Here is a 22,718-nt window from a genome sequence, read left to right on the forward strand (position 1 = left end):
AACCCATGGGCTCAGGCAATCCACTCACCTCGGCCTCCCAAGGTGCGGGATTACAGGTTGAGCCACCAAGCCCAGCCTCCTCTGTTTTCTCACAGTAGTTTTATAGTTTTAGGTCTTATGTTTAAGTTTTTTTTTTTTTTCCCAATTAGTAATGTGTCTTGGAAACCTCATTAGCTATGATACCGCCACTGTACTAAGCTATGTTTTTTAAAACCCATTTTGAGATTATTTTTGTATTTGATGAGCAATACAAGTCGTTTCATTCTCTTGCATATGGATATCTATCTTTCTAACAGTATTTATTAAAGAGGGTATCCTTTCTGCAATGTATGTTCTTGGCACTTTTGTGGAAAATCAGTTGGCTGTAAATATATGGACTTATTTTTGGTTCTCTATTCTATTCCACTGGTCTACATATCTCGTTTTATATTAACACAATGCTGTTTTGGTTGCTGTAGCTTTATGGTATACATTTTGGAGTCAGGTAGTGTGATATATCAGCTTTGTTGTTTTTGCTCAGTATTCTTTGGCTATTTGGGTTCTTTTGTGGTTCCATGTGAATTTCAGGACTGCTTTCTCTATTTCTTTGAAGAATGTCATTGGTATTTTAATAGGAATTGCATTGAATATCTAGATTGCTTTGGGTTATACAGTCATTTTAACAATATGAATTCTCTGATCCACAAAAATGGGATGTCTTTATACTTGTCCTTACAGTGTTTTATAGCTTTCCTTGTAAAAATCTTTCACCTCTTTGGTTAAACCTATTCCAAAGATTTTTGTTTTTTTGTAGCTATTGTAAATGAGATTGCTTTCTTTTTCAGCTAGTTTGTTACTGGTGTATAAAAATGCGACTGATTTTTCTATTTTGGCTTTTTATCCTGCAACTTTACTGAATTTATCAGTTACATGAGTGTTTTGGTGGCATCTTTAGGTTTTGCTATATACAAAATTGTTGTCTGCAAAGAGAGGCAATTGGAGTTCCTCTTTTCCAACTTGGATGCCTTTTATTTCTTCTCTTGCCTGACTGCTCTGGCTAGGACTTCTAGTACTATGTTAAATGGGAATGATGAAGTGGGAATCCTTGTCTTTTTCCATTTCTTAGAGGAAAGGCTTTTTGCTTTTCCCCATTTAACATGATGTTAGCTATGGATTTGTTAAATATGGCCTCTATTACATTGAGGTATGTTCCTTCTATGTCTAATTTGCTGAGGGTTTTCATCAAGGAGAGATGTTGAATTTTATCAATTGCTTTTCTTCATCTATTGAGATGATCATGTGGTTTTTGTCCTTCATTCTGTTGATATGATGTTTACATTTATTGATTTACGTATGTTGAACCATCCTTACATCTCTGGGATAAGGCCCACTTAGATAACGATGTATTATTTTTTTGATGTATTATTGGATTCGTTTGCTAGTATTTTGCGAGGAATTTTGCATCTATGTTCATCAGGGGTACTGGTCTGTAGTTCTCTATTTTTGTTGTGTCTGTCTGGTTATGGTATCAGGGTAATGTTAGCCATGAAGAATGAGTTAGAAAGAGCCAGGCATGGTAGTACATGCCTGTAATCCCAGCACTTTGGGAGGTGGAGGTGAGAGGATTGTCTGGGCAACTTGGTGAGACCTCGTCTCTACAATAAATCAAAAAATTAACCATGTGTGGTAGCACATGCCAGCTACTTGGGAGGCTGAGGAGGAAGGATCATCTGAGTCCAGTGGGTCGAGGCTGTGGTGGCTGTGAGAGTGCCACTGCACTCTAGCCTGGGTGACAGAGTGAGACTCTGATTAAAAAAAAAAAAAAGATTATTTCCTCTTAAATTTTCCGGAATAGTTTGAGAAGAAATGGTGTTGTGCTTTACAAGTTTGGCATAATTCAGCAGTAAAGCCATGGGCTTTTCTTTGTTGGGAGAATTTTTATTACTGATTTAATATCATTACTTGTTTAATTGGTCTGTTGAAGTTCTCTATTTCTTCTTGGTTCAATCTTGGTAGGCTATATATATCCAGGAATTTATCTATTTCCCCTAGGTTTTCCAGTTTGTTAGTGTATAGTTATTCATAATAGTCTCTGATGATCTTTTGCATTTCTGTGGTATTAACTGTACTGTTTCCTTTTTTGGTTCTGGTTTTATTTGGGTTTTCCCTCTCTTTTCTTGGTTAGACTAGCTAGTGGCTTATCAATTTTGCTTACCTTCTCAAAAAACCAACTTTTTGTTTTGATACTTTGTACTTTTTAAAGCTTTAATTCATTAGTTCTGCTCTGATCTTTGTTGTTCTTTTCCTTCCACTAACATTAGATTTGCTTCATTCTTCCTTTTCTAGTTCCTTGAGGTGCAAGGTTGTTTATTTGAAATCTTTGTCCTTTTCTGATGTAGGCATTTATTGATGTAAACATCCCTCTTAGCACAACTTTTGCTGTATTCCATAGGCTTGGATATATTGTGTTTCTATTTTATTTTTTTTTTTGGAGTTGGAGTTGGAGTCTCACTCTGTTGCCCAGACTGGAGTGCAGTGGCCACTCCCGGCCACTGCAGCCTCGACCTGCTGGGCTCCGGCGATCCTTCTGCCTCAGCCTTACAAGTAACTGGAACCACAGACACGCGCTACCACGCCTGGCTAGTTTTTTGATTTATTGTAGAGATGAGGTCTTGCCAAGTTGCCTAGGCGGGTCTTGAACTCACAGGCTCAGGTAATCCACTCACCTCAGCCTCCCAAAGCGCTGGGATTACAGGCTGAGTCACTGAGCCCGGCTGTGTTTCTATTTTCAAGTTTCAAAATATGTTTTGATTTCTTCATTGACCCAGTGGTCATTCAGGAACATGTTGTTTAATGTCCATCTCTTTGTACAGTTTTCAAAGTTCCTCTTGCTATTGACGTTTAGTTTTATTCCATTGTGGTCTGAAAAGATACTTGAGATAATTTTGATTTTTTTTTTTTTTTTTTTTTTTGAGTCAGATCTCATGATCAGGATCATGGCCACTGCAGCCACAACCTCCTGGGCTCAGGTGATCCCTCCTCCTCAGCTTCCTGAGTTGCTATGACTACAGACACGTGCTCTCATGCCTGGCTAATTTTTTTTATTTATTATAGAGATGAAGTCTCATCAAGTTGCCCAGGCTGGTCTCAAACCCCTGGGCTCAGACAATCCTCTCACTTCCGCCTCCCTAAGTACTAGGATTACAGGTGTGAGCCACCATGCCCAGTTTATAATTCTGATTTTTAAAAATTTGTTGAGACTTGGTTTTGGGCCTAACATATGTTCTATCCTGGAGAATGTTCCATGTACTGATGAGAAGAATATGTATTCTGCAGTTGTTGGGGAAAATGTTCTGTAAATATCTGTTAGGTCCATTTGGTCTAAAGTGTAGTTTATTTATTTATTTATTTATTTATTTATTTATTTATTTTTTGAGTTGGAGTCTCACTCTGTTGCCCAGACTGGAGTGCAGTGGCCGCTCCCGGCTACCACAGCCTTGACCTGCTGGGCTCCGGTGATCCTTCTGCCTCAGCCTTCCAAGTAGCTGGAACTACAGGCATGTGCTACCACGCCTGGCTCATTTTTGATTTATTGTAGAGATGAGGTCTCACCTGCCCCGGCGGGTCTCGAACCCGTGGGCTCAGGCAATCCGCTCACCTCAGCCTCCCAAAGGCGTGGGATTACAGGCTGAGCCACCAAGCCTGGCTAAAGTGTAGTTTAAATTCCATGTTTCTTTGCTGATTTTCTGTCTATGTGCTCTGTATTAATATAATAATGTAGCCTTTTCAGATTGGATTCTTTCACTTAGTAATATACACTTAGGGTTATTCATGTCTTTTTGTGGCTTGATGGCTTATATCTTTTTAGCACTGAACAATATTCCATTGCCTGGATATACTAGTTTATTAATTCATTCAACTGGTGAAGCCATTTTGATTGTTTCCAAGTTTTGGTAATTATGAATACATCTATGCACAGATTTTATGTGGACATAAGTTTTGCAGACTATAATTTTTCATCTCTAACTGTCAGTATCCAAAGATAGTGGCTGGTAGAATTTGATCCAAGTAGTACAGCTATCAATCTAGTTTCCACTATACCTCTTCACCAAGCCAACCATACTAAATGTTAGCAAAGTCAATATGAAGATTAAAAGAACCACAGAGGAAGTACTCATATGACTCAGAATTTATTATGCTTGGAGATGATTAGACTAAGAGTATCTAGTAAGTACAGACTAAATGCAATCTTGAATTGCCCTTTTATTGCATGATACCTTCCGACATGCTATGGTTACATTTAACCATAAATAGGTTAGGCTGTAATTAAATAAGAAGTAACAAGTACATGGCTTGCACTTTATAAAGAGTAGGACAGTTGAACCACATGGTGGTGCCCAATATATTTTTAATGCAGATCCTGATGACAAGGGAGAAATGAAAACCCAAGACTAGCAAATGATTAGAACTGAAGTCCACAGATACCTAAGCAAAGAGATTATAAACAGATGGTCTTTGGTTTATGTTGTAGATACTGCTTTTCTGGTTTTTGTTTTGTTTTGTTTTTTGAGTTGGGAGTCTCACTCTGTCACCCAGACTGTAGTGCAGTGGCACACTCATGGCCACCCCAGCGTCGATTTGCTAGGCTCTGGCGATCCCTCTGCCTCAGTCTTCCAAGTAGTCAGAACTACAGGCATGTGCTACCACGCCCGGCTAATTTTTGGATTTATTGTAGAGATGAGGTCTTGCCAAGTTACCTGGGCTGGTCTCGAAGGTTTTTGTTTGTTTTGTTTTCCTTTGCTGGTAATTCTGTGCTTCTGAGCAACTGACCAGGTATGAACTGGGATTCCCATGAACCTCTCCTTGGGTTCAATTAATTTACTAGAGTGGCTCACAGAACTCAGGTAAAAAAATTACTAATTTTTAACAGTTTATTATAAAGGATATTACAAAGGATACAGATAAAGAGATATATAGGGCAAGGTATGGGGAAAGGACATAGAGCATTCATGCTGTCCTGGGGTGTACCACCGTTCAGTAACATCCATGTGTTCAAATTACAGATATTCAGGATCAAAGAACAACAACAAAAATAATTTCATTTTTAGAAAATAACTAAACTTCTACTAAATTAATAACTTCATTAGTAACCCTAATCACCAAAGAGCAAAGTACATGCCACCTTTGGAGAACTCAGAGACTTAATTTTAAGACTGTTATTTCCCGATAGAACCCCATGCAGGAGAAACTCCTAGGACCACATAAATCTATCAACTGTATTATTTTGCATTTATTTAAGTAAAATATTCAAAATGAATTATTTTCTTATACATAATTTTCTGATTAAAAAAATAAAAGTTGCTGGGTGTGGTGGCTCACGCCTATAATCCCAGCACTTTGGGAGGCTGAGGTGAGAGGAATGCCTGAGCCCAGGTGTTCGAGACCAGCCTGGGCAACTTGGTGAGACCTCATTTCTACAATAAATCAAAAAATCAGCTGGGTGTGGTGGCTCACACCCGTAGTTCCAGCTACTTGGAAGACTGAAGTGAAAGGATCATCTGAGCCCAGCAGGTTGAGGCTGCAATGGCCATGAGCATGCTACGGCATGACAGCCTGGGCAACAGAGTGAGACTCTAACTCAAAAATAAAATAAAATAAAAATAAAATAAAATTTAAAAAGTTAAGTGCTTGACACAAATGAAATCAGCTTTTCTCATAATGAAATTTCAATCTACATGATTTAACTTGTGTTCATTCAACTATATTATATATATATATATATATATTTTTTTTTTGAGTTGGGGTCTCATTCAGTCGCCCAGACTGGAGTGCAGTGGCACGCTCCTGTCCACCACAGCCTTGACCTGCTGGGCTCCGGCGATCCTTCCACCTCAGCCTTCCAAGTAGCTGGAACTACAGGTGTGCACTACCATGCCAGGCTAATTTTTTATTTTATTGTAGAGATGAGATCTCGCCAAGTTGCCCAGGAGGGTCTCGAACCCGTGGGCTCAGGCAATCCACTCACCTCAGCCTCCCAAAGTGCGGGATTACAGGCTGAGCCACTGAGCCTGGCTTATATTTTATATCTAAACAGTAAAATCTTCATTTAAGAATAGGATAAGGATAATTTATGTGGGAGACCTGAATTTACTGTTCCTTTGGCCAGTTTTAGTTCCCATGTTCCCCCTTTCAGGATGAGCATCTTACCACAATGAACATAATTCTAGAGAAAATGCCTTTATTTCTTATTACACAGACCCCAAACACAAGCCAATTATTTCATCTGATGTTCAAAGAAAACATACACTGTTCTGATTGTGGAGCAAAACCTGGCCATGTTAAGTGGTCACGTTAAGGCTATTAGGATAGTACACTGACTTCAGTATGGTGCCTTCTCTCGTTTTTTAATTTAAAAAAAATTTTTTTTCCTGAGGAAAACTTTTTGGGGGAGGAGGGAATGGAAATTTCACCAGAGAATAAACTCAGAGCTCCTTCAAGGGATTTTTGGGGTGATACTGACCCTAAACATTTTTTGCTTGAAGTGTTTGTTAACTTTGAATCTGACATTTTATTAGCTGCAATGTCATTATAATATCAAAACCATCCTTTCCCTTATACACAGCAGAGCAATGAAATATCTGATGATAGTCAAGAGTAATTCAGCAACCTGGACTCATAGCTTTCAAGGGTTATCAATTTTCCTTCCAGTCTAATTTTTTCAGATTCTAGGAAAATAAGGTCTGAGCCTTCTTTTAGGGAGAACTATAACTTAGTTGCTGGGTCAAATACTCGATATTCAAGGAGTATTTATCATTGTGTGGATAACTGATATTACATGAATAACAGTGGGCACACCCTGCAGTATTGCAAAGACGATAAGAAGAGGGAGACTTAAATAACCACATTCCAAAGTACAGTATGTTATCCAGTACACCAATTCCAAGGGTGTTTATAGCTGTTAGTGGGGGAAAGGGTGTGGGTTCTGTGGTCATGTAAGTTTGAGAAATGAGAAGCTAAAGGTAAGAATTAATTGATCTGGACTGTTTAATTCCCAGTAATATTCAGGGTATAGTGTTTGATCTTATCTGATCATAGAATCCTTTTTTTGTGGAACACTTTACAGGACTAGCTCTAATATGTATACTTCGGAAGCTACCAGTTTAAACTATACCAAGAGGGGATTAAATTAGACATTTAGAAGAACTTTCAATCTTACAGGGTTGAAAGACACTGGGGGTAACCAAAAATAGCATGATTTTTCTTTGGATTAAACCCTGGGATATCTAGATTCTAGCTTTGGCTTCCTTATGTAGTTCGTTGCTCTTGAATAAGTCATTTAACTTTTCTGGGATTATCTCTAAAAGCAAGATTGATCTAGAGCTATAGTATTGAATATGGTAGCTACATATGGCTATTCGTGTTTACATTTTCATTTAAATTAAAAATTCATTTTCTCAGTCTATCCACATTTCAAGTGTTCAATAGTCACAGGTGGCAATCACATTACACAGCACAAATACAAAGGAAGTTCTACTGCACAGTGCTATTCCAGATGATTTCTAGGATACTTTCTATTCTTACAATTCTATGATTCCTCAGAAGTTTGTTTGTAAGGAACTGAAGAATTAAAGGGGTTAAGTTGAAACATGATATTGTGGGTACACTTTAAAGCCCAGACTTCTCTGCCACTATACAATGCAACTATGTAACCAAAAACTATTTGTATGTCCTAAAGCTATTGAAATAAAGAAAAAAAACAATGTGATATTATTACTTGAAGATTTTAAAGAATGTATAATTTGTTTCTTGGTGTACCTGAAGGCAAGAAGATTGCCAAGCAATTGCTTTCAGCCTCATGATTCTATAATTTAAATGACAGTACCCAGTAACGGTCACGATAATGACTAGACAGAGTATATCTTGAGAAAAATTCTGAGGTTAAATGTGGCCTCAGTGGGAAAGATTATAAACATGATGCCATGTTTCTTTTGTTCCTGGAACCTACTCATTACTTAGAAAACCTGTATGCAGCTCAAGACAACTCTCCTGAAGCAGAAAATGTAATTAGAAGGTTCGAGTGTCTGTCTGTGATTTCCAATAAAAGCTAAAAGATATGTTTAAGCGACAATAAACTACTTACCTGAGTCTGTGATTGGCTGCAGGATTAAGCTTCCTAATTTGTTCAAACGTCAAATCACACAATCGACCAGTCCCATCAGTCGTTCTATCTACTGTGTTATCATGCATTAAGACAGGAATCCCATCAGAAGTAAACTCAATGTCCAACTCCACGCCTGTCGCTCCATTCTTAGCTGCCTTAACAAAAACATCAACAATATTACTGTCAAATGGCCACAAACATCATTTTGCATCTAATCACTCAAGAAGATCAGCAGGGCTGGCTAACTACACAGCTGCTTGTGTTGAGCCCTTCCCTTTCCCCTACCCAACAGCAACCCTGACCTGTTTCTGTTTTCCATGGATGCTAACCTTACCTCAACTCTGAAGATGGATTCCTTAAAAAACTTCAATTTCCCCTCTCTTCCAACAGACGGGGAGACTGGCAGATGGGGAGACTTCGGAAACTTCAAGTTTTCTCTGATGCTATTAACTACTTGGGCCAGTGGTTTGCAAATATGTAGACAAGTTCCACTGTTTACCTTCATTCTCTGTTGGTACAGGAGCTCTGGTGATGGCCCAGTGTTTGTTAATTAGTCATGTATGTCACTACTTTGGCATAAACAATATGAGTCAGGTTTTTGTTGGTTTAACTCTACCCTCTACCACAGAAACACCAAGCCTGCTTCTAGGGACACTACATTTTGTTTATGCGAGCAGCACTGGCTGTTAGCCTATAAGTTGGTAAGGCTGATGAGTTATATTAAAATTAATCTAAAAGATCATTTGAACATTAAATGTTATGAGCCATGCTCCTCTGGAGACACACTGGCTCATGTTTGCTTCCTTGGCTTCCTTGTTGCAATGAAGATGTGAAATGCTCATTATGATCAATATTTTTAATTAAAATTTGTAAAGTCATGATCCATTGCATACATACACAGTAAACAGTAAAAAAGATTTAACAGATGTTAATATTTTGCCCTATTTGCCTCAATTTCTTTCTGCCCTTAAAAAAATCGCTATTATTATTACTATTATTATTCTTATTGAGTTGGAGTCTCACTCTGTCACCCAGGCTGGAGTGCAGTGGCACACTGCTCATGGCCAACACAGCCTTGACCTGCTGGGCTCAAACAATCCTGCCACCTCAGCCTTCCAGGTAGCTGGAACAAAAGGCATGCGCCACCACACCTAGCTAATTTTTTAAATTTATTGTAGAGACAAGGTCTCACCATGTTGCTCAGGCTGGTCTTGAACCCTGGAGCTCAGGCAATCCTCTCACCTCCGCCTCCCAAAGTGCTGGGATTACACACTTGAGCCACCATGCCTGGCCAAAAATCGATATTATTTATTGAACTTTTTCTATTTGCCAGGCACTATTCTAAGTGCTTTAATGTGTTAATTCATTTACTCCTTACAAACCAGAAGCAGGTACCATTAATAGATAAGAAAACAACCAAATAAAATAGAAAACCCCAGGGCTTAGTAGTTACCAAAAAAAAAAAAAAAAAGGTAAGGAAACAGACAAAGAAAGATTGAGAAACCTGCCTGGGGTGGTTACACAAGCTAGGATGTCATAGAAACCGCACTCTTGACTACTATGACTTTACTGTTAACACAACAGATATAGCTACAATTCTGTTCCTCCTCCTCCCTTCCCCTCCAGGTTGGCATGTATCATTCCCATATCACTACCTTATAGGTTTTTATATATTTACTACACATGTAAGTACCCATAAACAACACAGAGCACTGTGCTAGTGCTTAGTAAACATTCAATAAATGCTAGCCATTGTTATGTATTATGTTCTTTTAAACACATTTTAAAGGTAATATAGTCAAATGCATCAATCACCCCCTTTATGGGTGGAAATTATTTTGCTCTATTTAAATCTTTTCCTTTTCTCATATAATAAAGATATACAACTATATTTTCCTCTATACTTCCAAGTATGATTTTCACATATTTGACCAAGATATCTCCCACCTCCCCAAACCCCAATTTCATCACTAACTGGCTATGTCATCTAAGAAAAGTTACTTATCTACTCTAGCCTCAGTTTCATCATTTTTAAGATGATACTCTGAATGATTCAAGAATTGTGAGGACTTAGAAAGAATTCCTGTAAATCACCAAGTCCGGTACCTGGCTCAGAGTTGGCACTCCAAATAGCTAAAATGATTAGGAAAAAAAGCATAGTGAAAGTCATTACTATAATACTTACATCTATGCTGGCTAAAAGGTTTTAACAGTATGTCTTTTCCAAGTTAAAAATGGAATATGTAACCAGTAAATCACTGTGGGTTATACTTTTGTTTTTCTATCACCTAGGCTGGAGGGTAATGGCATGATCATGGATCATCTCAGCCTTGACCTCCAGGGCTCAGGTGACCCTTCCATCTCAGCCTCCTGAATGGCTAGGACTAGAGACAAAAGCCAATTTTCTGATTTTTTTTTTTTAGATGTCATCTTGCTATGTTGCCTAGGCTGGTCTCGAACTACTGAGCTCAAGCGATTCTCCTGCCTAGGCCTCCCAAACTGCTAGGATTATAGGTGTGAGCCACCATGCCTGGCCTAGTGATATGTTTCATCATGTAAAACAAAATCACATTTTCAGTATACATGGTGCATCTCTCTCACTATAATACAAATCCTTATTCCTTGATGCCAGCACTATCGTTATGTTCAATTATACTTTTATTCACTAAGACCATTTTTATTTGGCTATAACACAAAAACTAACAATGGTGAGATATGGTATTTTAGCAATACTAAAATTAATGACTATTTCATTTATTTGCTTTTTCTGAGTAGTTTATTATAGCCAAAAACAGAAGGAAAAAACTCTACAATAGAAACTCTATATTAGAGTATCATAGATCAAATTTTCTAATGACTGCACTCAATTTTCTTTACTAATACTTCTATGTCATTCCAGCTATAGAGACAAAAAGAGGAATTCCTGGTTCTAATTCATATATTAATAAATATAGGTATACCTCAGAAATACTGTAGGTTCAGTTCTAGACCAACACAATGAAGTGAACATTGCAATAAGTCATACAGATGTTTAGGTTTCCCAATGCATACAAAAGTTATGTTTATATTATACTGTGGTCTATTAAGTATGCAATAGCATTATGCCTATAGATATGTTTATGCATATCTTAATTTTAAAATATTTTATTGCTAAAGTGATCTGAGCCTTCAGAGAGTTGTAATCTCTAAGCTGGTAGTGGGTTTTGCCACTACGTTAATGGATGCTGACTGATCAGGGTAGTGGTTGCTGAAGTTTGGGGTGGCAGTGGCAATTTCTTTTTTTTTTTTTTTTTTGAGTTGGAGTCTCACTCTGTCGCCCAGACTGGAGTGCAGTGGCCGCTCCTGGCCACCACAGCCTCGACCTGCTGGGTTCCAGTGATCCTTCCGCCTCAGCCTTCCAAGTAGCCGGAATTACAGGTATGCGCTACCACGCCCGGCTGATTTTTTGATTTATTGTAGAGATGAGGCCTCGCTGCCCAGGTGGGTCTCGAACCCGCGGGCTCAGGCAATCCACTCACCTCAGCCTCACAAAGGCGCAGGATTACAGGCTGAGCCACCAAGCCCGGCTTTTTTTTTTTTTTTTTTTTTGAGTAGGAGATTCACTGTCATCCAGCTGGAATGCGGTGGCACACTCATAGCCACCACAGCCTTGACCTGCTGGATTCAGGTGATCCTTCCACTTCAGCCTTCCAAATAGCTAGAACCACAGGCATACACCACCATGCCTGATTTTTTGATTTATTGTAGAGAAGAGGTCTCACCAAGTTACCCAGGCTGGTCTTGAACCCCTGGGCTCAGGCAATCCTCTTGCTTCCACCTCCCAAAATGCTGGAATTACAGGTGTGAGTCACCATGCCTGGTATAACTTGTGGATTCTTTGGCTCATCCCTAAAAGGAATTTTAGAGCAGCCAGCAAAGTTTTAAAACAGTTTGTTAGTGAGAAGAAGAGAAGGAAAAAGGAAGTTTCATGGCAGAAAGACCTGTCACGGGCAAGTTTCTCAAAAAAGAAAAACTGCTGGCAATTTTTAAATGGACTCTTCCTTTCACCAAAGATTTCTCCCTAGCATATAATGCTGTTTGATAGCATTTTACCCACAGGAGAACCTCTTTCTTTTCTTTTTTTTAAAGCAGGATTTATTGAGAGAACAGAAAAGCTCCCACAGTAGGAGGGGACTCGAGGGAGTTGCCCGAGAACTTCTTTCAAAATTGGAGTCAGTCCTCTCGAGTCCTGCCATTGCTTTATCAGTTAAATTTACATAATACTCTAAATCTATAATTGTTGTTTCAACTATGTTCACAGCATCTTCACCAGGAGTAGACTCTATCTCAAGAACCACTTTTCTTTGTTCATCCGTAAGAAGCAATTCCTCATTTGTTAAAGTTTTATTATGAGATTGGGGCAATCAGTCACATCTTCATGCTCCACTTCTAATTTTGGTTCTCTTGCTATTTCTACACATCTGTAGTTACTTTGTCTAATGAAGTCTTGAGTCCCTCAAAGTTATCCAAGAGGGTTGGAATCAACTTCTTCCAAGTTCCTGTTAAGTTGGTTTTGGCTTCCTCCCATGAATCACGAATGCTCTTAATGGCATCCGGAATGGTATATCCTTTCCACAAATTTTCAAATTACTTTGCTCAGATCCATTAGAGGAATCACTATTTATTGTAACTATAGCCTTAGAAATGTATTTTTTAAATAAGACTTGAAAGTCAAAATTACTCCTTGATCCACGGGCTGCAAAATCAATACTGTGTTAGCAGGCATGGAAACATTAATCTCCTTGTACATCTCCATCACAGCTCTTCGGTGACCAGGTACACTGTCAATGAGCAGTGGTATTTTGAAAATAATCTTTTTTTCTGAGATAGCAGGTCTCAACAGCAGGCTTAAAATAGTCAACAAACCATGCTATAAAGAGATGCGCTGTCATCTAGGCCATTGTTTCATTTATAAAGCACAAGCAGAGTAGACTGAGCATCATTCTTAAGGGCCTTAGAACTTTTGGCATGGTAAATGAATACTAGCCTCAGCTTAAAGTCATCAACTGTGTTAATCCCTAACAAGAAAGTCAGTGTGTCCTTTTAAGTCAGGCACTGACTTTCTCTAGGTATTAAAGTCCTTGATGGCATCTTCTTCCAATAGAAGGCTTTTGCATCTACATTGAAAATCTGTTGTTCAGTGTAGCCACTTTATCCATGATCTTAGCTAGACATATGGGTAATTTGCTGAGGTATCTATGTCAGCACTTGATGCTTTACCTTGTACTTTTAGTTATGGAGACGGTTTCTTTCCTTAAACCTCAGGAACCAACCTCTGCCACCTTCAAAATTTTTTTCTACAGCTTCCTCACCTCTACTTAGCCTTCACAGAATTGAAGAGAGCTAGGGCCTTACTCTAGGTTAGGCTTTGGCTGAAGGGAATGTTATGGCTGGTTTGATCTTCTATCCAAACCACTCAAACTTTCTCCGTATTAGCAACAGGTTGTTTTACATTTTTTAACATTCATGTGTGCACTAGAGTGTACTTCTAAATATTAAAAACAATTAAAAAATATTTAGGGGTACAAGTGCAGATGTCTTACATGCATACCTGCATAGTGGCGAGATCTGTGCTTTTAATGTACGTATCACCCATATAGTGAACATTATTTTACCCAATATGTAATTTTTCAACTCTCACTCCCCTCCCACTTTCCCACCTTTTGTAGTCTCCAATGTGGAACAGCACTGTCAATTGCCTTCAAGAGTTTTTCCTTTGAATTCACAACTTGGCTTGTTTGGCCAGGTGTCTTGCCCAGCACTTCTGGTCTATCTTGGCTTTTTTTTTTTTTTGAGTTGGAGTCTCTGTCACCCAGACTGGAGTGCAGTGGCCACTCCTGGCCACTGCAGCCTCGACCTGCTGGGCTCCAGAGATCCTTCCACCTCAGTCTTCCAAGTAGGTGGAACTACAGGCACACACTACCACGTCCGGCTAATTTTTGATTTATTGTAGAGATGAGGTCTCGCCAAGTTGCCCAGACTGATCTCCAACCTGCGGACTCAGGCAATCCACTCGCCTTGGCCTCCCAAAGTGCTGGGATTACAAGTTGAGCCACCGAGTCTGGCCTAGCTTTTGATTTAAAGTGAGAGACATGCAACTCTTCCTTTCACTTAAAACACTTGGGGGCCATTGCACGGTTATTAATTGACCTAATTTCAATATTGTTGTATTTCAGGGAATAGGGAGGCCTGAAGAGAAGGAGAGAGACTGGGAAATAGCTGGTTGGTGGAGCAATTGGAACACACAACATTTATGGATTAAGTTCGCCATCCTATACAAGCATGGTTTGTGCCACACCAAAATAATGATATCAACCATCATTGATCACGGATCATCATAGCAGATAGAATAATAATGAAAAAGTTTGGAAAATTACAAAAATTATCAAAATGTGACAGAGAAACATGAAGTGAGCACATGCTGTTGAAAAAAAGGTGCCCACTAGAACTGCTGGACACAGGGCTGCCACAAACCTTCAATTTGTAAAAAAATGCAATCTCTGAGATGCATAGTAAAGTGAAGTGCAATAATATGAGGGATGTCTGTACTTCATACTCTTTTCATTTATTTAGAAAATTTTATCTAATATTTTTTCATACAAATTGCACATAAACCAGTTTACATAAATGTTGCAATTTTATTCCATTATATTTAAAACGTTTGCTTGAAACTACAGTAATGTAGTTTAATTATAATATAGCTTAATAATAGAATACTACCATGTAGTATAGTAATAGATAGCAGATCAATGGTTCCCTCAGGGCAGAGGCAGGGGTGGGAGCTGACTTCAAAGGGGATACAAAGGAATATTTTAGAAAATGGCACAGTATTTAACACAGTAACATGACAAACACTGGAATGCATATACTACTCTATGTGTTGTATTTTTTATTCTTGGATACATTTGATTTTTTTCATGTAATTCCACATATACTTCTATAAGAGTGTGACTTGCAATAAAGAGTTAATAAAAACCAAAAAAAAAGAAAGAAAATGTACTGAAGTAGTGGTTACCCAGGTGTATATATTTATCAAAATTCATCAAACTGTACACTTAAAGTGTGTATCTTTTATTGTATGTAAATTGTACCTTAATAAAGTTGATAAAAAACATTTACTTTACAAAATTCATTGTATGTTTTTAAAATGTTTCATTGGAAAATATCTTTCCCTGTAACTTAATACAGAGAAAGAACCTAGTGTTTACTGACAATGAAGAAAGCCATAGATTCCTTTACTAGAATACAGGTGGCACACTGCTTTTTTTTGCAGGAATTTTTCATTCTGACCAAGTTTAGAATCATAATCCTCCTTTATTTTTTAACTTTAAGATATTATTCTGAAACCACACAATTCACCTGTTTAAAGTGCACAATTCAAAGGTTGTTCAGTGTATTTTCAGAGTTGTGCAACCATCACAATTACTCTCTGAACATTTTCATCACCTGCAAAAAGAAACCCTGTACCCGTTAGCAGTCAGTCTGAATTTCTCCTCCCACTGCCCAGCCCCTGGAAACCCTTAATCTAATTTCTGTCTCCATGGATTTGCCTGTTCTGAACATTTTATTTAATAGAATTATATAATTTGTAGTCTTTTCTTGACTTCTTTCACTTAGTATAATTTTCAAGGTTCTTCCAAGTTATATATAGCATATATCAGGACTTCATTCTTTATATGTCTGAATAAGTCCATTGTGTGATATACCACATTTAATTTATCCATTCATTAACTAATAGGCATCTATGGCATTTCTACTTTCTGGCTATTATAACACTGTTATAAACACTGATGCACAAGGTTTTGCATGGGTATCTGCTTTTAGTTTTCTTGAATATATACATAGGAGTGGAATTGTTGGATCACACAGTAACAACATGCATAACTTTTAAAGGAACTGCCAGACTATTTTCCCGCCAGCAGTGCATGAAGGTTCTAATTTCTTCACATCCTTGCCAATACTTGTTATTTTCTGTCTTTTTAAATATAGGCATCCTAGTGAGTATGGAATAGTATTTTGTTGTTTTTAATTTGTATTTGCCTGACGTCTAACAACATTGAATATCTTTCCACAGTGGATTTATTTGCTATTTGTACATCACAATCCTTCCAACAAATAATAACAGAGAATCCACCAGGTACCAGGCACCATTCTAAGCAGTGAGATGGTGGTGAGCAAGAGAGAAAAGGATCATGAATCTTACATTTTAGTAGGAAGAAACAGATAACAAATATGTACCATGTAAATCACAATATGACAAGTATTTTGGCTGGGCACAGTGGCACATGCCTGTAATCCCAGCATTTTGGGAGGCTGAGGTGGAAGGATCACTTGAGGCCAGGAGTTCAAGACCAGCCTGGGCAACATAGTGATTTATCCAAAAAAATTTTTTTTAAAAAGTCAGGCATGGTGGCTCATGTCTGTAGTCCCAGTTGCTCCGGAGGTTGAAGTGGAAGGATCGTCTGCACAGAAGAATTTGAGGTTGCAGTGCCTTGTGCCACTGCACTCCAGCCTGGGTGACAGAGTGAGATTTTCTTAAAAATTTTTTTAAATGATAAATATTTTGAAGAAATAGAGAAATGATAAATATTTTGAAGAAAATAGAGGGTCATGTGAGGGTTAAGGTAGGTGGAGAACATTAGACAAAGCAGTCAGGGAGACCTGGGAATATGACATTTGAGATGACTGATAAAGGAGAGCCCATGAAGCAAAGATCTGGGGGAAGAATCTTCTAAGCAGAAGAAACGGCAAGTATAATACCAAGGCCACAAGGCAGGAGAAGCCATGCAGGTGGCATAAAGTGCTGACTGCCTGCCGAAATTGATTTCCCTTCTTTTTCTCTGCTGGTAGAGACCTGTTCTTGCCTCAGTGTTTGGTCTTCTCTTGTGCTGGAGTAAGTGGGCTACTTCCAGCCTGTAAGGGAAGGAGGTTTCTGAGAAAGACAAAAGAAAGACGAAGTGGAGTCCTGGAGACTGGATGCAAGCGTGCAAGAATGCAATGCCTGGACTGCAAGGGCCACTTGACAACTATAATGAGGGCTAGGACATACGCTGCAGATGGCAGAGCAGAAAAACCAATAGAACCTGGGTCCCCCAGGATCACAAACTGAACAGTTGAATTAACCATGCTGGACACAACCTCCCCAACACACACTGCTTGCTGTGTGAGATAGTAAGTTCCCTTACAGTTTGAGTTAGATTTTTTTTTTCATTACATGAAGCCAAAAGCACCCAAACAAACACTCAGGGTAGTTAGAATGGAAAGAACAGGGGCTTTGAGAAAAGTACAAGACAGAAAAATGTTTACATTTTCTTTAACTGCAATAGAAAACCACTGGTGGCTTTTAAATAATGGCAGGATGCAGGGTGCAGTGGCTCACACCTGTAATTCCAGCACTTTGGGAGGCAGAGGTGAGAGGACTGCCTGAGCCCAGGATTCAAAACTAGCCTGGGCAACTTGGCAAAACCTCATCTCTACAATTAAAATCAGCTGGGCGTGGTGGTGCATGCCTGTGGTTCTAGCTACTTGGAAGGCTGAGGTGGAAGGATCACCTGAGCTCAGCAGATCAAGGCTGTGATGGTCATAAGCATGCCATTGCACTCCAGCCTGGGCGATAGAGTGAGACTCCAAGCACTCCAATCAAACAAGCAAGCAAATAAATAAACAAAGACAGGATATAATCTGATTTATACTTTTAAGTCCCTATATGGAGCAAGTATTGTGGGCGCAATTTCATTCCATTGCCACTGTTTATAATTGTATATCTATTTCTGGAACACATCCATTTCAGGTTTATCAAGTTTTCCTTCTATCAGAAATTCTACCACTGTCAGAACATCTCCCCTGATCCCTTACATAGTACAACGTTTAAGAATATAAATTATGAGCGGCAAACATACAAAAGGGTGAAGGACAGGACAGACAAAAGTCAAACTTTGATGGAAATAAATTAAGTACTGTTAATTCCTCGGTATCTGCAGAGGATTGGTTTCAGGACCCCTGGGAGTACCCAAATCAGCAGATGTTGAAGTCTGTCATATAAAATGGCACAGTATGTGCATATAATCTTCACTCCTCTCATATACAGAAAATCCTCACTAAGTGTCATCAAGAGGTTCTTAGAAACTATGACTTTAAGTAAAACAATGTATATCAGAACCTGATATTATGTCATTTCATTATAATGTTTTTAAAAAATTTCCTTTTCTTTCCTTCTTTTTTTTTTTTAAATAAAAACAGGGTGTCACTATGTTGTCCAGGTAGGTCTTGAACTCCTGGCCTCAAGTGTCCTTCTGCCTTGGTTTCCCAAAGTGCTGGGATTATAGGCAGGAGCGTGATAAGGAGGGAAAAAATGGTTTTGTTACATGTTTTTTCATTTAAAGTTGCAGTTTCTAAGACCCTATCAATGACCTTAAGACTTACTCTACTTGAAATCATCTCTAGATTACTTATAACATATAATGTAATATAAAAGCTATGTAAATAGTTGTTATACTATATTAATTTTTTAAAAACTGTTGTCCTATTGTTTATTGGTTCCCCCCTGCCATAGTTTCAATCTGAGGCTGGTTGAAGCCATGGATGTGGACCCGGCTGATCTGGAGGGCTAACTGTATTTCTTCTGAAGTCAGAAGAAAAGAGTACAGCTTGTCTCAGCAGCTAAATACTGTTTGACTAAAAAGATAATTGATAATGACCTTATATTCTAAAAAGCTTGATTACCATATCTCTTTTTCTGTTAAGACCAGGAATCAATGTGGCACAATATTTATTATCATTATTACATTGCATAAAGACATGTTCATCTTAAACATACAAGACATGAATGGAATTTAGCTATAATTCCCTTGCAACACAACAGGATATGAAACTTATATATGTATGTGTATTACACATACATGCTTCCTCATTCATTTAGTATGACTTATACTCCAAACATGCTCCTGGTCAAAACCACCACATCATCAGTAAATAATTATGAATAGCTTCTGTGCTCAATTAACACTGGGCTATGCTTTAACATAATGTACCTAAGGGTACGTTGAAATGAAAGCCAAAGACAATTATGTGCTTTTCCCCATAGTATTATCATGTACCTTTTCATGACAATACAATCTCCTGTATATCATGTTACTTCATCCAAACTCTCTGAGTTTCAGAAGACTCTAAAGACTCTTCAATATCTTTAGATTTATTTTTGAACAGGAACTAGAAGAGCTGCTCACAGTCTCCCTTCCTTCACAAAAGGGGGGGGGGAGAAGCATACCAAAAGTTTAAACTGGTTATACACAAAAAAGCAGGTGACCTCCATTAACTCAAAGGTTGCTCTCCTGACCATCTTCCTTCTTCAGACATAAATATTTTTGCCTTCATACTGAGATGATTTTAAAGAATCAAGCAATCTTTGGATTCCTGGCATTACTTTATGTGGATTAGCTCAGTGAATCCTCAGAACCTACTAGGTAGATACTATTATTGTTCCCATTTTACAGAAGGGGAAACTGAGGTCAAGGGTGGTATCAGAGTGAGGAGAGGTGCACCAGAGTGCCTTGCGTGTGGCTCTTTAGTCATGCCCTGACTGGGGCAAAAGGCGCTTAAGTAACTTGCTCATTACACAATAATGTCTGCCTCCAGCTGAACAAGGAAAGGACAGGCAATCTGAGTTTTTACATCCTGGAACATATCCTAACCTATGATAAAGAGCACTGGGGCTTGGACAGAAGGCTGAATTCTAGAAGGAGCTGTGTGTGTTTGAGAACAGTTTTCCCATTCATTCAATGCTAAAATGTCTCAAAGAAATGAGAGATTAGATGTATCCACACAGATGCAAAAGTGCCTAATTCACTGAATAGCTCTCTCACTATGCAAGATGCCATTATCATCAAATGACAGGGAGTTTCAGGAGTGCCTCATGAAAAGTGGGGGCAAAAGTTGATCACGAGTCCAGCTGCCAGGGTGTTGTGTTTGGGGGGGAAGTGATAAGGAGATGAGTCAATTAATTTAGGACTTAAGGAGAGCAAAGATAGCTCCTGCGAGGGTGATCCTCTGAGCATAATCTCAATTATTGACCAAGCCTCTGCTTGACCTGGCCCACCTCCTATCTCATTCACAGACAGGCCTTTGTTCTATTCCTTGAAGTCAGGCCACATACTGCCTCTTCTGTTACCTGAACACTCCAACATCATGTCCACACCAAGACCTTTGCACTTGTCATTTCTTTTTCCATGGCTGGCTCCTTATAATTCTGGTTTCTGTTCAAACGTGACTTCTGAGAGAGGATTTCTCTGACTATTCTATCTACAACAGCAAAGCTCCCTCACCCCTTCATGACCCTACTTCTTCGTGGCACTATTCACTCTTAAAGTACCTCGTGTATGTGTACTTGTTGCAGGTGTGTCTACCCCCACTCCAATGCAAGCTCTGTAAAGCAGAGACCCTTTGGATCTTGCTCCTGGCAGGTAACCTCAGCATCCGGCACGTAACAATCATACACACGTTTGCTGTAGTCTACAAATACCTGAAGTCGGAGATTCCTAGACACCAGGAGGGATCGCGGGCCACCGGCACGTGTTCCTTGTGGACGGATGGGAAAGTGGGAAGGTTATTGTGAGAGGATCGGGGGCCTTCGGGAAGAGCAGCCGAAGTCCGAGCGCTCAGGAGGGCCGAGGGGCGCGAGGCGTGGGAGCTGGGGGGGGCGGTGCTCACCTGCCGAATGGCCGCCAGCGTGTTCTCGGGTGCGTCGTAGCTGCCGCCGCGGTGGGCGATGGCGGAAACGCGGTCCCGGGGCTTGAGCACCTGCAGGGCCCTGCAGGAGGGCACCGGCTCAAAGCTGAAGACGCGCAGCAAGACGAAGAGGCTGCCGGTGAGGAGGCAGGCATTGACCGGGCTGCGCGTCACCAGCAGCAGCAGCAGCAGCAGGAAGGAGAAGGGGCCCGTGAGGCCTCCCTGGTCCTCCCACAGCCACATGCCAGCGCCCGCACCAGCACGGACGGGAGTCCCGGACCAGCCGGGCTCCCGGGACAGGACAGAGAGAAGCGGGGGGGGCACCCAAGGCTTGGCCACAGCTGGCACCCGCGGAGGAGACCAGCGCCGCACAATGGCGGCGGCGGACACATCCAGGGAGGAGCCGGCCGTCCAACCAATCAGAGCCCGGGACCGCAAGCGCTAGGGGGCGGGGCCTCTCCATGGCAACGAGGGCGGGCCCAGGCCCCAGGCTCCGGGCTCACATTCCAAAGCCTCTTCGGGTTATCTGGGGTCAGGACCTTAACCCGGGCGGTCAGTAGGCGAGAAGGGGAGGGAGAAGAACCTTAGGACAGCAGGACTGATAAAGGATCTTGGTGACCTCTTGAGGAAACTGAAGTCCAGGGAACCTTAAAGGGGCAGCACGCCTAGACTGTTCATTCAAGACGTGCCAAACACAGGTCCAGGTGCTCTGGACACAGCCGTGAACAGGACCTACAGGGTCCTTGCTCCCGTGCGGCTCACATTCTTCTTGGGGGGACATAATCACGTTAGCAAGTACAGGTAACATTTACAGAGCACTTACCATGTCCCAGGTGCTGTGCCAGCAAATACTTTGTATGCTTATCTCATTTATTCTCATAACAGTCTCAGGAGGTGGGTATTATCTCAGGAGACTGATCCCAATCGACTTTAGAAGGAACTTCCAGGTTCTGAAGGGATGAAAGAACCTAGCAAAGGAGGAACAATCAGATTATAAATCTGGAAGAGGTTTTAATGATTTCCTCATTTTTATAGATGAGGAGACTGAGGAGAGGTGAAGTAAATTGAGTTCGTGGCAGGGTCAAGACTCCTGTGACATTTCTGTTACAGCCTCCCCGGTTTTTATGCTCACTGCCCAGAAAAGCCAAGAGTAAAACAGCTGTTGCAGTAGAGTTTAATAATCGTCGAGCAGATGAGTGAGGAGGATGGGAGATATTTCTCAAAACTGCCTCCTGAGAAACTCAGAGGTTTGGTTTTTTAAGGATAATTTGGCAGGCAGGGGACGAGGGAATTGGGACTACTGAATGGCTGGGGATGAAATCGGAAGTGTCAAGATTGTATGCTCAAGCCTGTAATCCCAGCACTTTGGGAAGCCGAGGTGAGAGGATTGCCTGAGCCTACGGGTTCGAGACCAGCCTGGGCAACTTCGTGAGACCTCATCTCTACAATAAATCTAATAATAATAATAATAATAATAATTAGCCTGGCATGGTAGCATGCGCCTGTAGTTCCGGCTACTTGGAAGGTTGAGGCAGAAGGATCGCCTGAGCCCAGCGGGTTGATGTTGGGGTGGCCATGAGCATGTCACTGCATTCCAGCCTGGGTGATAGAGTGAGACTCGACTCAAAAAAAAAAGAAAAAGAAAAAAGAGATTGTATACCCATTCAGTTTCTGAGTGGGGTTCACAGGTCACTGATCTACTTGGCCTGAGATGGTCTTCCAGAATGCAGAGTCTGAAAATTACCTCAAACGCCAGTCTTAGGTATATATTATCTATGGGAGCAAGGGGAAAAATACAAATCTTGTAACAAAGGAT

General features: G+C 40.1%; 1 protein-coding gene across 1 annotated transcript in view; it reads right to left on the reverse strand.

The window, feature by feature from the left end:
• GDE1 (glycerophosphodiester phosphodiesterase 1) overlaps nucleotides 1-21,317 on the reverse strand; it is a 23,214-nt gene extending 1,897 nt beyond the window's left edge. The window contains exons 1-2 of the mRNA XM_008062293.2: nucleotides 20,885-21,317; nucleotides 8,120-8,295 (exon numbers count right to left, since the gene is read on the reverse strand). Coding sequence (XP_008060484.1) covers nucleotides 8,120-8,295; nucleotides 20,885-21,145 — 437 coding nt within the window. The 5' untranslated portion in view covers nucleotides 21,146-21,317. The remainder of the gene's footprint in view (nucleotides 1-8,119; nucleotides 8,296-20,884) is intronic.
• Nucleotides 21,318-22,718: the final 1,401 nt, after the last annotated feature.

The sequence above is a fragment of the Carlito syrichta genome, unplaced genomic scaffold, assembly GCF_000164805.1.
Source record: "Carlito syrichta isolate Samal-C Ts95f unplaced genomic scaffold, Tarsius_syrichta-2.0.1 Scaffold95881, whole genome shotgun sequence".
Classification (NCBI taxonomy): domain Eukaryota; kingdom Metazoa; phylum Chordata; class Mammalia; order Primates; family Tarsiidae; genus Carlito; species Carlito syrichta.